Raw genomic sequence first — 21,566 nt, 5'->3', positions numbered from 1 at the left:
CAGAATTAATGAATAATGCTTGAATTACTTACTCCATATCCAGTCCCTCCCCATCCTGATCTCTACCTGCCTCGTTGAGGTGGAGTAGAGGCATCAATTTTAAAAGCCCTGTAGGGTCATCAGGAAGGGCAGTGTAGTTTAGACAAGCACGTTATAAATTTGATCCAATATGGGGAATGTCGATCTAACGACGTAGTGTAGACCAGCCCTCACATTGGCAGTACAAAGCTGCAGGGCTAGAAACTTACTACTTTAAGAATGAAGGCTGAAATCATCATGTAACCCCTTGATTCCAGGAGCTGGGGCTTTAAGGAAGACAATTATCAAGAGACTCATGATGAAATTCTGACGGTTGACAACACTGTAAATACTGAATACCTTCCTTTTTAGTAGGAGCTCTACCTACCTGGGACGCAGTTCAATGTCTATTTTAGGAATAACTCTTCTTCAGTGCCCTTATTCATAGTGATTTGAAAAGGTGTGGGGCAGGTTTACCTTCTGTAATATGTGTTGTTTTTGTTTTTTCCCAGGACACCTTTGTTCCCTATAAGGAAATCATCCTCATGTATTTAGAAAAAGCAAGGAGCTTTGTGAATGCACAGTGTGCTGGGATTGAACCCTGGCAACTGATTGGCTCGACATTTGCTTCTACTCTGGTGGTGGTGTGGCTGCACAGTATCCTCTTCCAACCAGAGAGTGAGTACCTTGGCATGTCTCTCTGGAGTTGAGTTTCCTAATGTGCTTGTGGGGGCAGGGTTATTTCTCATGTAAATATTTTTCTGTTTATACATTTGTGACTGGGATCTCAGTGGGGGCCAGCTGAGGTCACTCAATTAGGACGTACTGCAAAGAATGGGGCAGACAATCCCAAAGCTGGTGGATATTTCAATACTTAGATTTACCAAGCCAGCACAAAACAGCTTCTTTACTACCTCACTGGTTGCCCAGAAACTAACAACACACTTTCCTTAAAGTGACTCGGCATCAGGCCTCCATCTAGGTACCCAAGTAAAATCTAATGATTTTCAGAAAATCTTATTTCATCATATAAAAGAGAAGGTTCTACCAATCCCAAAGGATCAGACACATTACCTCCCAGGTTAATGAATATTCCAGATCTTACCCAAATACATGCTTACAGCCAATTATTATTAACTAAACTAAAATTTATTAAAAAGGGAAGGAGAGCGAGTATGGTTAAAAGATCAAGATACTTACAGACATGAGTTCAATTCTTGAGGTTCAGATACATAGCAGAGATGGTGAGCTTTGTAGTTGCAAAGAGTTTTTAGAATTCAGTCCATAGGTTATACAGGCAGTCCTCGGACTTACGACACAAATGGTTCCTCAAAATTGCGTTGTAAGTCAAAATGTCATAACTCGGAACCACAACGCACTCCACTGCGGGACCGACCATCGTAAAGTCAAAACCAATTGTCCGAAGTCGAATTAGGGTGTCAATTCAGAAACATCGTAAGTGCTGTTTATCGTAAGTTGAATGTCAAGTCGAGGACTGACTGCCTGCTGCCCAATATTATATTCAGGGTGTTTCCAGCTGAACTGGGACCTCAATCTTGAAAACCAAACTTCCTCTGATGAAGCTTAAGCAGATCTGAGATAAAAAGGATTGGGACCCAAGGATCTTTTGTACAATTTCAGGCTTTCTTTGACAGAGTTGGAGTCCCTTGGGGAACAATAGGGCCTCATTTCCTAAGCATAGTTGTTAATTATTCACAGAGATTAGCATACGACAATGGCTGGTTTCTCCACCATTCACAGATGATTTGCTATACATTACAAAGAGATGAATACAGTGATATCCCATGTTTACAATTAATTTAAATGCTAGGATGTTCTTTTGATCTCTGAATTATCAGAATACAGCATAGACAGGGACTGTTGATCTACATTGTTGACCACTACCCATATTTATGTAAATACACTAAAACACAAACATTATCTCCCCATATGTCTTTAAGGGTTGAATTTAAGTCCTTCATCCTGCAGGATGTTTAACCCTTTCTGGCCATGCATCACAACATTATAAACAGGCTTCTGCCGTAACCCGGAATGTACCAGTAAAATCTCTGGTTATCATATTAAGGACAAGACGTGGCGACGTTTCAGTAGCTAAACCATTCAATATTGGGGAGTGGTGGAAGACAGTCTAGAGTGTGCCTGTGTGATGCAGAAAAGTTGCTCTGCTCTTCCCCTCCCATTGGACTTTTGGTTAAACACTCATTTGCTGGTCATTCCTGTGGATCAAAAGTCAGAAACAGTCACCTTTTGAGTTCTGTGCTCTGATGAGGTTCATTATGGGGAATCATGACACAATAGCAAAACACCAGGAATGGAGGATTGTCCGGAACACCTCTTGGGCTGAAGAAGGGGGCTTCCTTTTCTTTCCGTTAATCATACACATTTACTGTCTGAGAGTCAGTTATTTAAGGTACATACCCACATGTTTTCATCTGTTCTGAGCCTTTTTCCTTGTTTTGAAGTGTAAAAAATTAAATTGGATCTCTTGGTCTATTGCCATGCATTCTTCTTTATTGTGGCAAGGTGGTACTAAAGATCACTGGACCTGTCCGAGAGAGGAGGCTGTAGTTCCTTGTGAGTCCCATAGGAGTATGTAGTAATTTCTAGTGGCTGTTGTTAGGAGTAACAGCGTATTAATTTGATGTTTAATTTTGTGCTTTCCCACAGTTTCCCAGCGGAGGGAAAAGTACATTTGAATTGCTAAAAGCACTCTTTTTAGCAAGAATAAACAGAAGATTTCTTGGCTCTGAGTTTTAAGCTCACACAGTACTAGTACCTGAGTTTATTTTTAATTGTTTTTTAAATACTAGCATAGTATTGGGAAATCTTAGATTAAACATCGTGAATTTTATGTAAGTATATAGTAAAAATTTGAAGAAACTTGCACACCTAGGAAAAAACAACAAACAAAAAGCAGATTATCAACAAAGTGTGTAATACAAATTCTTTCCAAAATCTAAGCTATTAAGTATTTACTGCAGAACATTAGTGCTAAAGTTAGCTGAGTTTGTGTTCTCCTGTTGGTGTCTCAAGATGAAAAAAGAAGCAAAGCAAAGAAGTCATATTAGTATCAAAGATAAAGATAGTTTCAGATGTTTCTTCATGAAAGTGTTATCTGTAGCTGCCAATGTTTACCTAAAAGTGTGTATAAAGTACAATGTCTTTAATTCCTCTGATCTGATCTAACCTTAAATCACTTTTCTGTGGCTAAAGAATCCATGGGATCCCTCTACTGGATTAAATCCCAATAGCTGTCAAGAGATTGTCTTCCAAAGATGGTATTGAGCATAGCTAACCCTATCATTGCTTCTCCAGCAAAGGTCAGAAACAGAATCTGGATTTCAGTGAGATTTCTACATAACCCGGATGGAAAATTGGATATGTGTGGCACAAATCAGGTGACTGCCCACACCAAAAAGGAGACAGTAGTTTAGCCAGAACACGTGTCTAGTATTCTCCTGGTACCTGGCCACTTGCTCTGACCATTGACAACACAATCTCTGCTTTTTGTTGCAGAGTGCAATCACTGGCCAGTAATATTCTGCATATGAGATGGAAAAATGCTCTCAATAAGCATCTACTTCTTTCTCTACTGAATTGTGGTCCTCTTATAGAAGTGAGGTCCCCCACAGTATTTAGAACTCTACAGACAGGTGATGCAGGCTGGTGCTATTCATGTTTGTTCTCCTCCTGTCTCACCTAAAACATGCTGGACACCTGAGGTGAAATTATGACTCCACTGAAGTCAAGAGAGAAACTGCCATTGATTTTAATAGAGCCAGAATTTCACCTCTGGTATTCCTTACAGCTTTCCTGTCCAGAATGCCAAATAATGCGAGAATATATGTATATAGTGAGTAAGACAAATGCCTACTAATGACTAAACAAGGCTCTTAAATCACCTTTGCATGTAATCTGAGTCAGATTTGAATTTCCTTCTCCAGTGTATTACATCTCTGCACCTCAATCCCTTCTTTCATTTAGCCAAGAATTCCTGCCATATATCAGCAATACTAAACTCGAGGAGTTTTTTTTGGTTTATTAGCTCAGAGCAGGTTGCTCAATTTTGATTTTTGTTTCTTGTTTATCTCAGGTTTAACATCACGAAGTAAAAAATGGTTCTTTAAAACTCTAAGAAAACTGCCTTTTCTTGGCGCCATAGTAAGTATCTGACGAGCTTTCCTCAACATTCAGCCAGCTCTGTCTTTCTGTCCTATTTGTATTGCAATGACGCCCAGGAGACCTTTGTGCGAGGCGCTGGACAAACATGAAGTCCCTGCCCCAAAGAGCTTACAGTCCAGGTAATCTTTCTGTAGCAGTATTGGCTTCAGAAAAGGGAGACGACATTTTCATTACCAGTAATACCAAGTGGCTGAGTTTCCCCAACCCCTTTCTGTATATTATCAGACTTTCTGAAAATAGCCTCAGCTGGTGGGTGAAGGCCACAGAGTTTACTCTGGGTTATTTCTGTACCTAATTTATCATTCTGTTTGTGTCATCAGTATGTAGTTAACTAAACGAATGTGGTAACTGAACCTTGTGTTATGCAAGAGGAAGAGGTTATTTTCCTTGTCTTTGATTGGTTTAGAACTCCTATCTGTGTTAGGAATGGCTTGGACTCTACTCTTAAGAGAGCAGATGCTATGTAATCATTGCAAGAAGAAATACAATGGAGTTTCTTTTATTGAAACCTATTTACTACAAGATTCAGCAATTGTCTTGAATTCTTAGCATCAAGAAAGGTATAACTTCTTTTAAAATGCATTTAGTAAATGACAATACTGTATTTGGTGGCATACAAGGTACAGTCCCTGCCCTGAGGACATTGGTCACAATAGAAAGACTAAATAAAACAAAGGATTCAGGGGCCAGGTTTGTCTTAAGTTTGTCTTTTTTGATGTAACAGATTTATGGTTTAGCACTGTGGTTTTCAACCTTTTTTCATTTGCAGACCCCTACAAATTTTTTTTGAATGGAGGTGCAGACCCCTTTGGAAATCTTAAACATAGTCTGCGAACCCCCAGGGGACTGGGGACCACAGGTTGAAAACCACGGGCTTAGCATGATAAAGAATGCTTTCTCTTCCAGATCTTCTCTTGGCATTATTACTGATGCACGGAACTAGTTTTAAAAGCTTTTATCCAGCTCTTATAAGCTACAAGTATCTCCCTTTTTAAAGGGGTTGATGTGCTTATGCTGAAGTCCTGACCAACACATTCTGCCATCATTTGACCTGGTTGTCGTAGCCAATGAGCTGGGTCAGATGAATTCATAACTCCATATTATATTCCATTTATGACTGTCCCTTGCTTACTGGCAAAGGAGACACAAAGTAGTTCTGGGCTCCCTACAACTGTTCCTTATTTGTATATGACCCAAACTTTCAGGATAGTGCTAGTGGGATGTTGGCCCATTGCAAAGAAATGTGTTAGTGTCTCATTTGCCAAGCACGTCCACTGATCAGTAGAGTCTGACACATAAACCTATCATGTTGCTTACAAGAGACCTTGATGTCCAGGCATTCCAATGTTCAAAAGTCTCTATTACTGTTGATATCGCAACAGCTATATTAGATAATGCTTCTGGGAGAGAGATCTGTGCTGCTGTGAGGGCAAGTCTGGGCCTTCAAACTGTAGACCGGGGGAGAAGTTAGTGTCTCAGTCTTATCTGTATGTTCTTTCATTGTGTTACGTTGTTGTGCAATATAGATATCTTTTATAGAGTTTCTACATGTATATCTGATTTCTGAAGTGAGATGGTCCTAAAGTAATCCATCTTGAAACTGTAACTGGTATAAAATCAGCTTTTATATTGTCATGGGCTTCAACACCATAAAAAGGCTGAGGTAGAGGGAAGCCCAATATCTTGCTTTGCTACATTTGACAAACAAAATTATTTTCAAGACCCTAAATAGGCATTAAAGGATGAAATTAACATGCACAATATTTGAGAGTATCCGTTTAAGAGGTTAACACAGTTCAGTGTTGAGCTTATTGTTCCAGTCAGGAGCACTGAATGTTCTGTGTACAATAAAATGTATGCACCCTGTTGCTAAAGGTATTTCATTTTCTTTTTAGATACAGAAGCAGTTTAACAAGGCCTTGGATGATGTAGCCTCTGGTTTGCACTTCCTGAATGATGGAAAGGGTTATATCAAAGCATTGCCAGCGCAAGGCATGAGCCAACCTGTACTACTAGAGAAGATGAAGGAGTACAGCTCTATGGGTATGACAGTGAGCATATACTGGTGTATATATGCAGGCAGAGGCGCTGCCTTTCTGAATTCCTGGGGAGTGCTCGAGCCCCCGGCCATGCCCCTACTCCAGCCCTTCCCACAAGCACCCCCCCGCCTCTTCCCGATCCCTTCCCTGAGTGTGTCCCACCCTTGCTGCTCCTCTTTCCCTCCCCTCCTCCCCAGCACCTCCTGCCTGCTGTTGAACAGCTGATCCGTGGGAGGCACTGGGAGGGAGAGGGGGGGAGGAGCTGATCTTGGGGCCTGAGCACCCACTGTTCTGTCCAGGAGTGCTCCAGCCCCTGAGCATCCACCGAGTTGGCGCCTATGTATGCAGGTCTACTTCATAGGCCTAATATTAGAATTATGCTATATGTTTACACACCTATAAAGGTAAAATGGACCCTGGTGACTGCTTCAAATAGTTTCAGCTTAAATATTTTTCTTGGTGTTCATCAAATGTTAGTTGATGCTGTCCTGTAAATGACTAATACCAATCTTCATGTTTCTAATTAACTACAATTATTAACTAATACTCAGGCATCCCATAAAAAAACTCAGGTGCCTGGTGTTCTAATGCTGAAGGTAATGGAAAAGTAATTCTGTTCCCATCATGGTAGTGAAATATAATGCAGACAATCTGGGTTTGAGGGTAATGGTTACAGAGGAAATCGGAAAGTTTTTATTCTGTTTCACTGACCAGTCTGTCACAGTAAGGAGGAAAGGATAGTCTCCTGGTTGTCTGAGGTGGGGATGGGCCAATTTGACCACCTCTCTTCTTGGGATCTTTTTTCCAAAACAGATACATCAATGCACTTTCCTCCCTTCTCCTTCACCTCCAATCCTAAGGGAAATAAATCGGCGGCAGCAGTTCAGCTCTAATGGGCAACCCTACGGAAACAAATCAGTGATGGGGGGCGGGGGGACACTTTAACTGCCCTTATTGAAAGAGTGAGGTCTCTCTTTAAACTGGTGCAGTGTCCTGACACTAAGTCTTTGGCCCAGAAAAGCAGGACAATTTCTTCTTGACTGACACTCGTAACTTGGAAAATATTTTGGAGTCAGGTTTGAACATGCTTCAGAGCAACCCAGTGCTAGGCTCTTGCCAGAAGCATGGTTTGTTTGTTTTGTAAAGCAAAGTACAAAACATTCCTTACATGGAATTTTTCACTTATCTCCGTGATCGTGACTTGTAGTTTGTTTTATGCGATAGTGTTTCCTTGGCTTGGTTCCACGTAGACAGCATCTGAAACTTCACTGTTGAGTTGCTTCTGTCGTATGAAATCTCTACTCCAGTTAATGTACCTGCCACGTTCTAATCAGAAAACTTAGGGGAATTTACAACTTCCTAAAGAGTCTGATTGGGAGGGCTGGCTAATATTGTACCTTTCCTGACTTCGGGACTTTCTTCATGAAACAGTTTAACACCGCTCAACCTGAAATAAACAATATTGCATGTAGGAAAATTTCAGTAAAACCAATCTTACAATTTTCCTATTCTCCACACTTCTTCTAGAGCTTGCTGTATCCTCTTTTTCCATGTCTGTTTTCTATGCCCTCAATTTTCTATATATTTTCAAAATGCTTTTTTCCTCTGACTCCCTCAAAGGTGCCCCACCCTCCTCCCAGTCTGTTTTTACCCTTATTGTTCACTTCTACGTTCTCCAACAGCTGTTTGGGAGGGAGGCTCGGACCTGAGTCCTATGTATGCAGGTGAAGTTGACACTCCCTGAGTTATGAAAGTTTCCCCTTCCAAGTGGAAGAGGAACTTTTTTTTTTTTTTTTAGGGTTTTGAAAGGAGGAAGATGGTATTGGGTAAAGCGGTGAACTGAATCCTATTGAAAACGTTCCCTGAAATGGTGCATTTATGTTACAGCTTTATTTTAGTGCTAGAAGGTTACCCAGTTAAAACACTTGGATAGCGGACAACGTGTGGAGGTGCTTATTGGTAAGGGCGCAGCCCTTGCTCTGCCAGACATACCTGCTATGTTCTGAAGTTGCAGTAATTTGCATGTACTTCTAGGTGAAAACAGGAACTGGAGTTTGCCTTGCATATTTTACCAGTACAGATTGGTTTGAATTGTTTTTCAAATATCTTGTAACATGGTTGAATGTTCTGTTTTTGTATAGTTATCACCTTCAGCAAATAGAATCCAGCAGTGTGGACAGGTTTTTGGAACTTGAATGGGAATTATTGCAAACTTGTTTACATATATTCTCTTGTAGTTACACATTGCTCAACTATTGCATCTTTTATAGCAATTGCATTCAGTAAAAAGTGATGGAACACTTATGGCTTCTAATTTATTACTATGAAATTTGTTTTGTGCTAATCTAATAGTGCTAAATGTTTCGTGCTAATACTAGGGAAATAGGAAATATGCTATAGGAAGGGTTTAGCATTTTACATTCTGAATACTTCCATCCAAGTATAGTCTGGAAGTAACATACTAACCACAGCTCTTTTTTTTTTTTTTTTTTTTTTTTTTCAAAGCTCTTTTATATTATGAGCCAGTTGTAGACAATCAACAGGAGGAAAAAAAAAACTTGACTTAAACATCTGCAAAATTTAGACAAACCTACATAGGACTTGCCAGTTCTTAGAAGCTGCTAGTCAGTCAGGCACTCCAGTTAAGTTACTTTCTTTGCCATGATTTTAAAAAGTAGAGTTTCCTCATGTTGTTCTGAGCTATTTTAATGGTAGCATGGAGGGAATTGTTAGTGCTAATCAGTAACTGAGAGGATCACACTTGTGGTATGCATTGCTACTAGGATAGATGCTATTTTTGGCACTTTTGGGTAGCTGTCATATTAGGATGGCTGCTTATGCAAACGTATGCTGTTCATGCTTTTTATTTTTCAGGTAAAGTGCATTGGGAGGATGGGAAAGTCTCTGGGACAGTGTACAGCGGGGAAGAGAAACTCACTCACTTGCTAGTGAAGGTAAATAAGTGTTCAAGAGGTATAATTTATGTGTGAGTCACACAAATACCTTTTTGTTGGATGAATATCCATAAACACCTTAATTCCCTATTTATAATTCCTATTTATCTTGTCTTGGAAGATGGTAGAACAAAAAACATTGGTCTGAAGCCAAGGGAAAAAATTGAGATAGATATGGCTGAAGGAGGGAGAGTCCTAGCAAAACATTTGTGCCATAGAATAGATGACCAAAGGCTATGGCTGTCAAAGCACCGCCACTGTAGATATTCAAGAACAGAATGGGTAAAACATTTGGAATGATAAAGCAAGTAACAAGTTACGAGGGAATGGATAAACTGACATTGGCTGACTACACCTTGAATCTTGCCTGCAGCTACCTATTCCAGGATTAGGCTTCTGTGGAAGTTCTGACTGGGACAGCCTGTTAAGCTGGGCCCTGCAGCCAAGGCAAATGAAAACTTGTAACAAACTGTATAGTGCAGCCAATATTCAGACGGTGGTAGAATCAGAAGGCTGGCTTGCTTCAGCCAAGTCCCTGTTGTGTCATAGCCAGAAACTTCTCTCCTTGGGAAGGTTGAAAGAGTTCTAAACAGCCCAAAGACCTGTTTAGTTGCCTAGATCAGAAATTCTTCTCCCAGGAAGAAAGAACGGCTCTCCCTTAGTCAGCCCTGTCTTCTGGGGGTATCTTTTATAGTAATTGTAATGAGCTCCATTTGGGTACTTAACTCAGTGTTTGATTCCTATTGCCTGTTAATTTTCCCTGCTTTCAGGTGCTTGAGTGTATAAACCCCATCACAGCTTTTCTTCAGGAAATCTTGCTAAATTCTTTGGTTCTAGTTATGTGGACACTTGTTCTGTATTTTGGCTGATTACGCTGTCACTGACTTCAGTAGAATTGCTTCTGGTTCTGGCGAGTGGAGAACTGAATCAGGCCCACACTAGCTTTTGCTTGTCGTGTAAAGCCATGGTTGCAAAATACTTTGGTATGAAATGGTAGCTTTTGAGAACAGTTTTGATGCATATCAGGTGGACAGTCTTACTGCTTCAAAGAGTTTGTTTTCCCAGCTGAACTATCTGCCTGTAGTTATTCCAGAATTCTCCTCTGGCCACAAACTTGTCTGTTACTGTTGTAGATCTTGTTCTAAAGTTAATTATTCAAAGAAACGTATCAACTGCTTCTTGTACTAACGAGAGTTTTAGTCACTTTTTTTTTTTTTAAGAATAAAAGCTGGTACTTGTAAAAGTTGATCTTGTAAAGCAGCCATTTGTTTTCTTTTTAATAGAGGTAAGCTGAGAACAGGTGTGTTTGCACCTTATAACTTATTTAAACAACATTTGTTACTAAAATAGGCCATTCCTCCTGTCTTGGTTGTTGTTGCATAATTGTACCACAGGCCAGATGTGCCCTAGGGTAATTCTGGAGTTAGCCACAGTGGGTAGACCACGTGAGTGTCTCCATCACATCTATAGCTTCAGTTACTACTACATCTAAAGGCTGCAAAACACTGCTTTGGGCTGCCTGAGACCTGCTGCTGCTGCTCCTTGCTACTGTGGCTAAAAATAGCTCATTGAATTATCTCACTTCTAAGGTGCCACCTTTTGATTCCCATTGCAGAACTTGTTAAACAGTAACCTAGATCTTGTTCTGCAATATATCATTTATAGGTTTATGAGGAGTTTGCATGGAGTAATCCCCTTCATCCAGATGTGTTTCCAGGCCTGAGGAAGATGGAAGCGGAGGTGGTGAGGATGGCCTGCACACTCTTCAATGGGGGACCTAATTCCTGTGGAGTAGTAAGTAATCTAGAAGCTAAATCAGAGCCCCCCTTAAACATATGAACTTTCCTAATTGGACGCTGCACACTTCCTTTTCTACTAGCTGTGCTAAGATTATTCCTGTATGTCGCGTTAGGCTTTTTCTACACTAGAAAGAATTTGCTGGCATAGCTACACTGGTAAAGCCTCCTAATGGAGACTCAGTTTATACCAGTAGAATTGTTTTATCAATATAGTTTTATACCAGTTCCCTGAAAGAAAGAAATTTACTCTGGCATAACCACATAGCTATGTCTTAGTAGGCATGTGTCTTCTGACAAGGCTATACTGGCAAAATATTGTAAGCGTAGACCAGGCCTTAGATGGGGGAAGGACACAACCAACTCTAAAATGTAACTGGCTTGGGGTGGGGTGTTTGAGGGCGGGTAGCCTTTTTTCTTTAATTTTGCTCTAATCTAGAAATCCATCAGCATGCCAAAACTAGGACTGCAAACAATTCCGGCTGGTTGGCTTGGAGACCACGAAGAAGCAGTTGAGGGTATTAAATGGCTTGGATAAACAAGGTGTGGTACATATTGTCCTTGTCCAACTTGTAAGCTGTCTGGACAAGTTAGCTTGCATGGTTTTAAAGCTCACAGGCACTGAAATTAACAATTTGAAAGCATTGGCTGAATTAGTTACTTGCAAAACAAGTTTTAGTCCATTTCCCTCATTTCATACTTTTTAAACAGTCACACTTTTTGTTGTACTAACAAATGGATCCTTCCCATAAAAAGACAGCACTTATTTTCTTGTCTCAAAGTTAGATTGTAAATTTCTCAGGGCAGGGACTATTTTTTTTTTTTAATTTTGTTTTGTAGTTGGGTTTGTGCAGTGCCAAGCACAGTGGCATCCAGTCAGTAATTGATGTCTCTTGGCGCTACTGCAGTACAAGAAAGAAGTAGGCTGTGTTTGTAAGTTGTAGAGAACTAAATATATTGTGGGCAAGGTATTGGTGGCAAATTATGAATCAAGTTGTCAGCACCTGCCGTGCAATTGCTGCTGGTGACTCTGCAACCCATGTGCTGGTGTACTGTATGGCCAGTTGAAGGTTTTTAAAAAAAAAAAATTCTGTGACTGAAAGACACTTACTTAACCCCACCTCTTATCCATACTGACTTGCAGTTGCATAGAACATTGACTAAATTATCTGAGGAAGGTAGCTGGGATCACAGAGATCTCTCTCTACAATTGTGGTGTTAATTGGTCTCTAATAGTTGTCATGTACTTAGCAGAATTTTGCAGCACTTCTCTCACGTTTGGAGAACTTCACTCACAAACTTTCAACACTTAAAATGGTTGGTTTTTTAAATTTTTTTTTATTGTTCATGATAGCTTTAAAAAGTGTCTAGCTTTTGGTCTAAGTGCTATTACCTAAATGAAAATACAAGCCACATGTAAGGTAAATAAACGATTCGCCAGCTGCTTCTCTTCATAACTAGAAAATTATAAAAATGACATTAAACCCTCCAAATGCCCCCTAACAAAAATACCAGCACTCGTCCTTCCCCCTTCCCTAAAGCCTGAGTAGTTAAACGGGCCTTGCAGCATGCCCTGAAGCTCTGCAAATTGTGGTATAAGGCATTAGTCCCTGACTGCTTGACTTAGGCTTCTGCTTGAATCTCAGCAGGAAGTGTAAAAATTTGGTGTGGAAGTTGCATACTACCTTGTTGAACAGTTACCCAATACGCAAGGCCAGTGGGAGAGTTAAAGTGGCTAGCCAGAAACTACTAAAATTGACCTAACCCTGTAATTAACTTCCTGAAACTAGTCTTGCAGGTATTGAATTCTCACAGTGTACAAGATAGATGCTTTGAAACAGCAGATTTCAAAAATGGAACTAGCAGTTTGTGACCAAGGGACTTCTTGGATCCTCACGGTCCTGGGGAAGTGTCACAGAGCTAAAGGAAGGCCCTGGAGAAGTGATGTGGAGGCCAGATGTTGTTTTGAGCAGTGAGTGTGACAGACTGTCTCAAAGGGTCAGAAGTGGGCCATGATTTCAAAACAGTAACGTCTAGGTAAGGTTTTGTACCTAAAATATTTCATCAAAGTTTCTGATGGCTCAGTCATTCCAGAGAGTTGTGCCAAACAGTTAACGGAATATTTCTTCTGAGACTTTTCAGACTTGCATGTTTCCCCCCAACCTTCTGTGGTTCAAATTAACACCTACGATCATGGTCTCTGAAGGGCCAGAGAAAAGGCATTTTTATCTGTGCTTTCACTTTGTTTCTTCATGTATTTGACACTGTTGAGCTTGTATGGGGCAGTCAGCTTTCCCTCTGTGTGTCTCTTTCAAACTTTAAAAGACACACATTTGAGGCGGGGAGTGAGGCAACAAAATGAGGCAGACCATGGACAGCTGTAGTGCTTGAATCTACTTCTGTTATTTTTTTTTTAAACAAACTTGAGTAGTCTGAAAGTTGTTGTCCTTTTTTAATGTATAAAGTCTGATTTACTTTTATTCCACCTACAGTCTTGTAGTTTAAAATATACATTTGCTCCTGAAATTGTTGGCCATAACTGCTGTTTCTGAGACATATAGTCTAGCCATGTCTGGAGACATTACTGTCTGGTTTCTTCCATTCTGGAGGAGGTGACCACAGTTGTTACTAATCTGAAGTAGGGACTTGGGACTGCTAATACAATTTCAGTGAGGCCCCTTCAGTGGTCTATTAAAGCAGGTGGAGGATGTTGGATAAACATAGTAAAAATTCAGTGGCCAGGGTGCCTTTGAAAACATAGGAAACTGTTTCTGTAACTGCTTTCCATTGAGGTCAAATCTGTTTCCTTGTTACTCTAAGAAATAAGAACTCCTGAGAGAAATCCAGTTCTGATCATGTATGACTGCTTGCATTACTTTGAATGATACTGATGCCTTGGATGACTGTAAAAACAAAATAGAATAAATTATCAGTGTAGTGAATGTTAAATTAGACGCACAACTTTCATTATTTATGGGAGTTTTCTTCATTCTGGACACGTTCCTAAAACTGTTCCCCTTATGTTTTAAATACTACTATTGCTAATCCCTTGTAGGAGTTTTCAACTCACCTTTTTTCCCCTGAATTACTTTTTAAGATGATGATCATCTTTCTGGAAATATTTCAAGCTAGTCTTTTCGAACAGGAAAATGTGTTTCCAGTTTTTTCTTAATCAGTTCTCTTTTTTGCAGCACTTACTGCACCCTAAAATTAACAAGAAGACTCCAGATGGAGGCTTACAATCAGTTCTGAATCATTTAATGTTCACTTCATAGTCTGGGGATTTCTTTCTCCTATGATGCGGGGGTTGGATTCTCAACAGCAAGCTTTCTCTTTTTGTAGAGGTTCTTTTGAGAATGTTTATGGATTTCCCCTGTAATTCCAGTGAAAAGGGTTTTTTCCATGTAACCTCTGTTAACGAATTTCCTTTTTTTTTTTTTTTTTTCCCCCTCCTGTTAGTCTTTAAAATGTCATGGATTTTGCTAACACTTGGTTTGAGTGCCGTGTCATTGAGGAGAATGGACCACTTTAAAAAACAAAAACAAAACAAAACTGTCTCCGTTCCTGTCTCCCTCATGCCCAGCCTGTCCTCAGCTGGAGACAACTTAGAGCTCTTTTGCTGACTTCTGTGTGCACATGTTTTTGCTACCATAAAGTCCTGGTGTTGTTTTTCTCTTTTTAAAGCTTTGCCTGTGTCTTAAGTTATTTGCTTAAAGTGTGTACATGAGGCAGAAAGAGGAAGGAAAATGAGTCACCCCTGTATCTTCTTGGCATGTTTGTTCCTTCTGCCATTCTCTCCAGATTCCAGTGCTTTGAACTTTTTGTCAGGTATCAGAGTAACAGCCGTGTTAGTCTGTATTCGCAAAAAGAAAAGGAGTACTTGTGGCACCTTAGAGACTAACCAATTTATTTGAGCATAAGCTTTCATGAGCTACAGCTCACTTCATCAGATGCATACTGTGGAAAGTATAGAAGATCTTTTTATACACACAAAGCATGAAAAAATGGCCCAACTTGATTATCATACACATTGTAAGGAGAGTGATTACTTTAGATAAGCTATTACCAGCAGGAGAGTGGGGTGGGGGGAGAGAAAACCTTTTGTAGTGGTAAACACCCATTTTTTCATGCTTTGTGTGTATAAAAAGATCTTCTATACTTTCCACAGTATGCATCCGATGAAGTGAGCTGTAGCTTATACTCAAATAAATTGGTTAGTCTCTAAGGTGCCACAAGTATTCCTTTTCTTTTTGTCAGGTAGTTAGCTTCCTGTTGGAAATTGGCTTTTAAAAGTGTAAAGTGAGCACTGTTCTTGTGGACTTATCTAAGGCTTGCCCGTCTGCAAATCTGTGAGGTTTGATCTACCAACGATGAGGCTGGATCACCTTGTGAGGTGTAAGTAGTGGAATTGACAGGAGGTTGGCTTTTAGCAGCCTTGTGTGATGCTGCCCACATGGAATAGCTGCACTGGACCTTGGTGTACATGCTTCCCCAGCAACAAACTACAATTTGTTGATATCGTTCATAGGGCTAGTACAACCTGGAAAATCTTGAGGATTTTTTGCCAGCTTTGTCTCCCATCTCCAAAGGTTTTATTTCCTAATCAACAATTAAACTCTGGAACCCACAATTCTGTGAAAGGCCTTAAAATAGGGGTCAGATGGGGGGTTTCTTTTTAATGCAGAGGTAAATGAAGAGGGATATGTTTAGGGTGGTGGTTCATGGTAACTTGTAAGGACCCATAAGCTTTCCTTCCCTTGAAAATGGGACAAGGATGGAGTCTAACTCTGGTTAAACATCACAGTTTCACTTTTAAACGCTAACTTCACATGTATAAAGAGGTACTTGCTTTTGAAGTTCTGAGGCAATGGGTAAGGGAACAAATAACACATTTTTAGAAAGGGTGGTGGGATTCTGTTCTTTCTTATCCTCCATTTCCCAAAAGACACTCCTGTTCTTGATTTTTTGCATGTGCTTTCTGCACTAACTTCCGAAACTAGAGTACTCGGGTAGGAAAAACACAAAAGCAGTGTCTGATCTTAATCCTTTCATACTGGACAACTTCTGTTACTGTAGAAGATTTTCCTTTGAAGGGAGCAGAGAGAAATATCTAAGAAGGCTGTGAGCTGGTGCTGAATCACCTTGTATTGGCCAATTGTCTAGCTCACCACAGACACGAGAGGAAGAGAGATCCTATGACGTGATTCAGGTCTTGTGTACATGAGAAACAGTCTGCCAGTATAGCTATATACTGGCAAATCCTCCTAATCAAGCCACAGCTTAGACCAGCGCAAAAGTGCTTTTGCTGATGTAGTTTATAAGCTTTAATGGCAAACAAAATAAGCTTTAATGGCAAACGGACATTCTCACTGGTATATCTGCATCTACCCTAGGGCTTTTGCTGGTCCGTTAGAATCATAGGAAACCTTTAACACCCATATCTGACTATAGCTATGCTGACAGAAATCTTAGGGACTCTGCGGCCTGGCATATACTTTGGTATGTGGCACAAACTGTACATGCAGGCAACTGTCCAGTGCAACAAGCTAAACTTCACAGCAAATAAGTATCTACTCAATTTGTCTATGGGGGTGTCCTCCCGAAGGTGAAGGAGAGACGGAAGCAAGATTGGGAGTTCCTCAGCGAAGTCTGAGAGGACAGATATGGAAGACTAGGGTTGTAAGCTCAGTTTGAAGGGTAAGGGGATTGTTTGTTTAAGTGGGCAGAAGCCCCCCCTAAGGACCTGATAGGGTAAACCACCTTGCATCTAATAGTATAAATGGAAGATAGTGGTAAATAAGTAGCAGAATGTAGTTGTTTCAATAAATAAGTCATGTTCATTTAAATACCACCAATTAATAATAAAGAGGAACAATTTTGTTAGTATTATACTACATTTAAGCAGGGAGGTCTCCAAATGTGTCAGCAGTCCCCCCCCCCCCCCCCCCCCCCCCAAAAAAAAAAAAAAAAAAAAATTAGGGAGCTTGCAGAAGAATTTGGGAGTGACTGATGTGGCTTATAAAACAGCATGTTTATAATATTCCTGCCACCACCTGCTTGGTTAACAATAAACACAGTGGTTTCCCCCTCCCAGTTTGTAGCTTTGTTACCTCAAGCCTTTCAGTTGCTGCTTTTGCAAACTACGAAGAGCACAGTTTGTTTTCAGACCCCTGGTGTGGATACTGCCTGAAGCAGCTGTTGCTGGTTGGCACGGAGAGCAGCAGGAATAAATACAGGGGGATTTTTTGTTTCTGTGACCTTTTTGTTCCTGATATCTGTATGTGTTTACCCACTGTCGCATTTCCATTTAGTTTTGCAGATGTTACCTTTAGGATTTTGTAGAAGACCAGCAATACATCTTAAGGCATGAAAACATTGACTGTTACCTTTTTTCTGATTTACCTTCCATTAGTGTTGCTTGGATCGGCAAGCAGGGCTGGTGATCAAAAAGTAAAGATTTCCAAAGGCAAATTGGATGCCCCCTTCACCTTAATTATGAACATCTAGCCCAGTTAATTGGAACCTTTAGGCCACCCCGACCCAGGGTAGCAGTAACTTTTATATGCAGCAGGTGGTCAGCAAATAACAGCTTACAGTCTGAGATGACTAATATGAAAATTAAATGATCTGTTTTTCCCACAAGAGCACCCTGGAATGTTCTCTTTAAAGCTTTGTCTATGCTTTTTCTCCCTTATACCTATTCCTCTGTGCTCCAAAGTTAATGGAGGCAGAATCAACTGTATAGGTAGCTGTAGTTACACAACGATTACTGGTCTGTATTAAACAGTTTTCCCATATGATTAGCTCTTTCTCCTTTTTAGAGTGCTTCAGTTAAAGCTTTTTGTGGCACTGGTGTGCGGTGATATGAAGATCAGAAGTCTGTAGATTTTTCTTTCTTTTTTTTTTTTTTTTTTCTGTATTGTGATCGAAAAAGCACCATTCAGGTGCTCTATTGCCCTTTGTAGTTTCATTTGTGGTAAAACCATCTCTAACAATTTGTGAATGAGCAACTATTCTGCCGCCTGTCTTCCGAATGAAGACCACTTGTGTTTTTAGATACACATTTTGTGTTATGTTGGTCCCCAAGCTACTGTAATCTTTTCTTTGGTTTCTAGTTCACTTGTAGAACTGAGCCTTTCTTATGATGCTCTGGCCTGAAACTCACTCAGAGCATCGGCATGTTCATAACTTCTCAACTCCTCCCTTCCCCTCCCACCCCCATTTCTGCAAATGCACTTAGTGTTTCATTTGTTTCTTCTATTCACAATAGACGACCTCTGGTGGGACTGAGAGCATTTTGATGGCCTGTAAAGCCTACAGGGATCTAGCCTATGAGAGAGGAATCAAGCACCCAGAAATGTATGTAGTACCTCCATGGCTTGTTTTTTCTTTCAAAGATTGGTCTGATTTTATTGTTCCTGAAAAATGATTGCCTCACAGCCCTGGCTTGGGGCAGGTGGTATGCTGCACTTTTCTCTCATTTCTCTTAATCTCTTACTCCACCCCCACTCCCCCCATTCATCTGTCAACTTTGAGGGCCAAACCTAGGACAAAAACCCAAACTGAAAGAAATAATGCAAAATAGAACAGCAAGCTTTCAACAGTATGAGATGATGTTGACGTTAACACGAACAGCATTGCTCATGATTCATCACTCCTAATTTGAATTTGAGTGTATATGTTCAGAGCATAGGTACACTTGAATCTAAAATTAGAGATAGGTGAGAAGCATCTCCACTTCCAACCCCCAAAAGCTTTGCCAATACCTAAATGCTCATGTAACCCACACACCTTCTGGGTGTGGTGTTCTGTCTAGTGGCACCAAGACCACTTAGAGAGAGAGGTAAATGAGTCTGCTCTACAGCCTTAACTAAGAGCCAGTTGACTTTTAGCTCATGCAGTAGAGGCTCATGCACTAAGCTCCAGAGGTCCCCGGTTTGATCCCGCCCACGGACGACCAGGGTCTGTCGGCATTACACTCGCCTACAAAACCCAGACCGTTTCAGCTTTGGACCTCCCTGGAGCAGAGTTTGTCACCACTTTAAAGTGTGTTGGAGTTTTGATTTGCTCAAATAGAGGGGCTAGACTAAGACTACCAAAATACTTCTTGCATATGATTTTGAGCTTGAATTTTAAAGGCTATTGTATTGAGCACTACATCATCAAGCCCCAGTGATTTCTTCTTCATACAGTGCATAATCTTTTAAAGCTTGTGAAGCAACAGTAAGCGTTCCTTTGGTAAATTGCTTATGGAGGAAATATTATAATAGAGATAAGAACAGTGTTCTTTTGTCTTCTTCCAAATTTGTAATCCTGAAGGAAGGAGCTCTCTTCCTGACATTGTTGCAGACTGCTAAACAACTGCGAAGTATCATGAATCCAGGTTAATCCATTTTTGGTTAACCTTTTTGAGCCTTCAGTCACTGCCATCTGTTGGACTTACTATAGATTGCAGGGTCAGCAATCTGGGTGCTCTCCCCCTCCCGGAAGGCCTGGGCCACCCGCCGCCACAGGAAGGCGCCCAGGTCCCAGCCCCGTACCAGCGGTTTCTGAAGCTCTGTGAGGAGTGGCTGGTGGAGGAGACGAAGTGGGGCCGGGACCTGGGCGCCTTCCTGCGGCAGCGGGTGGCCCAGGCCTTCCGGGAGGGGGAGAGCACCCAGATTGCTGACCCTGCAAACTGTGACCAAATGTATGAGAGTTTAGTCAGAATACACACCAATTTCTATAGATTGCATGTTACTTTCCTTTGGTGTACTTGCATCCCCACATTTGTATTTTGATGTGCTCCTGCAGAGCACACCTCAGTGACATTGCACAATTTTCAACACTTCTTATAAGCAGGACTTCATTTTGGAAGAGATGTGAGAACTTTATTTTAAAGAACTGGAGAATTATGAGTTTTGTATTTACTTCATATAAGTCCATAAAGAGAGAGAGAGTCCTTTTTGAAGCAGTTTCCTCTAACTATCCCTTTAAAGTTTGAAGTGAACGGTGGAACATTGTATATTTTAGTTCAGAAAAGCACAGGGCCTGTGTGCCCAAAATAATCTTTGGCCCACATTTCCTGTTGTTTTTTTTTTTTAAATCATGCCAATAGGCTGACTATCCTGCCTGCAAGGGGTCAGGTATAAAAATGCCTGCTGTATGAATTTTGGCTTATACCTGGACAGGTATTCAAATTCAACCTAAACATACCTTGGTTGAAGTATTGCCTTTCCTTCTTTTCAGACTGGTTCCAGTAAGTGTTCATGCAGCATTCGATAAAGCAGCTCATTATTTTGGACTGAAGATTGTGCACATACCGTTGACCAAGACCATGCAAGTGGATGTTCAGGTATTGCTCTTAGACAGCACTAGACACCTCTTCTGTGGAAAACTTTCAATAATGTTCCTGAAATAGCAGTCTTCTGCCTATGAGGGATGGGTTGATAGGTAGAGATGGTGGTGATGAACAGTGCTTATCAGAAACAACAAATAAAACTGCAGCAAAAATAATTGTTGTTGCATTCTACACTGGGCCATGCTGTAAACCAGTGTTTCCCAAACTTGGGACGCCGCTTGTGCAGGGAAAGCCCCTGGCGGGCCCAGCCGGTTTGTTTACCTGCCCGCGTCCACAGGTTCAGCTGATCGCGGCTCCCACTGGCCGCGGTTTGCTGTTCCAGGCCAATGGGGGCTGTGGGAAGCGGCGCGGGCTGAGGGACGTACCGGCTGCCGCTTCCCGCAGCCCCCATTGGCCTGCAGCGGCGAACCGCGGTCAGTGGGAGCTGCGTTCTGCCAAACCTGCAGATGTGGGAGATAAACAAACGGGCCCAGCCTGCCAGGGGCTTTCCCTGAACAAGCGGTGTCCCAAGTTTGGGAAACACTGCTGTAAACAATTTAGATTTAAACTATTCCTTTGACCTAGCACACTAATTTAGAATTGAATATATCTTTGTGTCTAGGCATTGCAAAAGCACTTTCAATTGGGTTTCAGACAAAATATTAGAAAACCTGGGATATAATCTTGAACTTGCAGGGGCTGGGTTAATTGACCTCATTGGTCTCTTATGTCTGTAATGGAAGTGCTGAGTGTGCTACTTCATTACAACTGCTATGAAATTGAAGTGACAGGATACAGACTACTGTAGGTAGTTACAGTAATTTAAAGTTTTTACAGAAAGCAGAAATGAACACCCATCTACAGCCTGTGCACAAAGGTCCTCCTCTATACACTGTTCATAGGCTCTTGTGTTTTGGTTTATCGTAAATCTGGTAGCTTCATTTTTTGGCAGGGTGGACAATGACATGTGATTATCTTCTCTCTCTTTAAATCTTCAGGCAATGAGAAGGGCTATTTCGAAGAACACTGCAATGCTGGTCTGTTCCGCTCCCCAGTTCCCCCATGGAGTTATGGACCCAATTGAGGAGGTGGCAAAGGTAGAGTGCCCCTTGAAATATGAGGCTGGAAGGGAAGAGGGGTTAAACAAGACTTGACTATCCTGGGCAAGTGTTTTTCTTTGTAGAAAAGAATGTAAATACAGAATTGTGACACTGCTGAATGAATTTGGTAGAAGGAG

The 21,566-nt window shown here is 41.0% G+C and overlaps 1 protein-coding gene across 2 annotated transcripts in view; it reads left to right on the top strand.

Annotated features, from left to right (window-relative positions):
• The window catches only part of SGPL1 (sphingosine-1-phosphate lyase 1), a 44,895-nt gene that overhangs the window by 13,871 nt on the left and 9,458 nt on the right, over positions 1-21,566 (top strand). For both annotated transcript variants that reach the window (XM_027834933.3, XM_043550586.1), the window contains exons 2-9: positions 531-696; positions 4,133-4,200; positions 6,117-6,264; positions 9,135-9,214; positions 10,880-11,008; positions 18,281-18,369; positions 20,239-20,344; positions 21,328-21,426. In XM_027834933.3, coding sequence (XP_027690734.1) covers positions 531-696; positions 4,133-4,200; positions 6,117-6,264; positions 9,135-9,214; positions 10,880-11,008; positions 18,281-18,369; positions 20,239-20,344; positions 21,328-21,426 — 885 coding nt within the window. The remainder of the gene's footprint in view (positions 1-530; positions 697-4,132; positions 4,201-6,116; positions 6,265-9,134; positions 9,215-10,879; positions 11,009-18,280; positions 18,370-20,238; positions 20,345-21,327; positions 21,427-21,566) is intronic.

The sequence above is a fragment of the Chelonia mydas genome, chromosome 7, assembly GCF_015237465.2.
Source record: "Chelonia mydas isolate rCheMyd1 chromosome 7, rCheMyd1.pri.v2, whole genome shotgun sequence".
NCBI classification, from domain to species: Eukaryota; Metazoa; Chordata; order Testudines; family Cheloniidae; genus Chelonia; species Chelonia mydas.
Note: the sequence above shows the minus strand (reverse complement) of the source record. Positions and strands in the feature narration are given on the sequence as shown.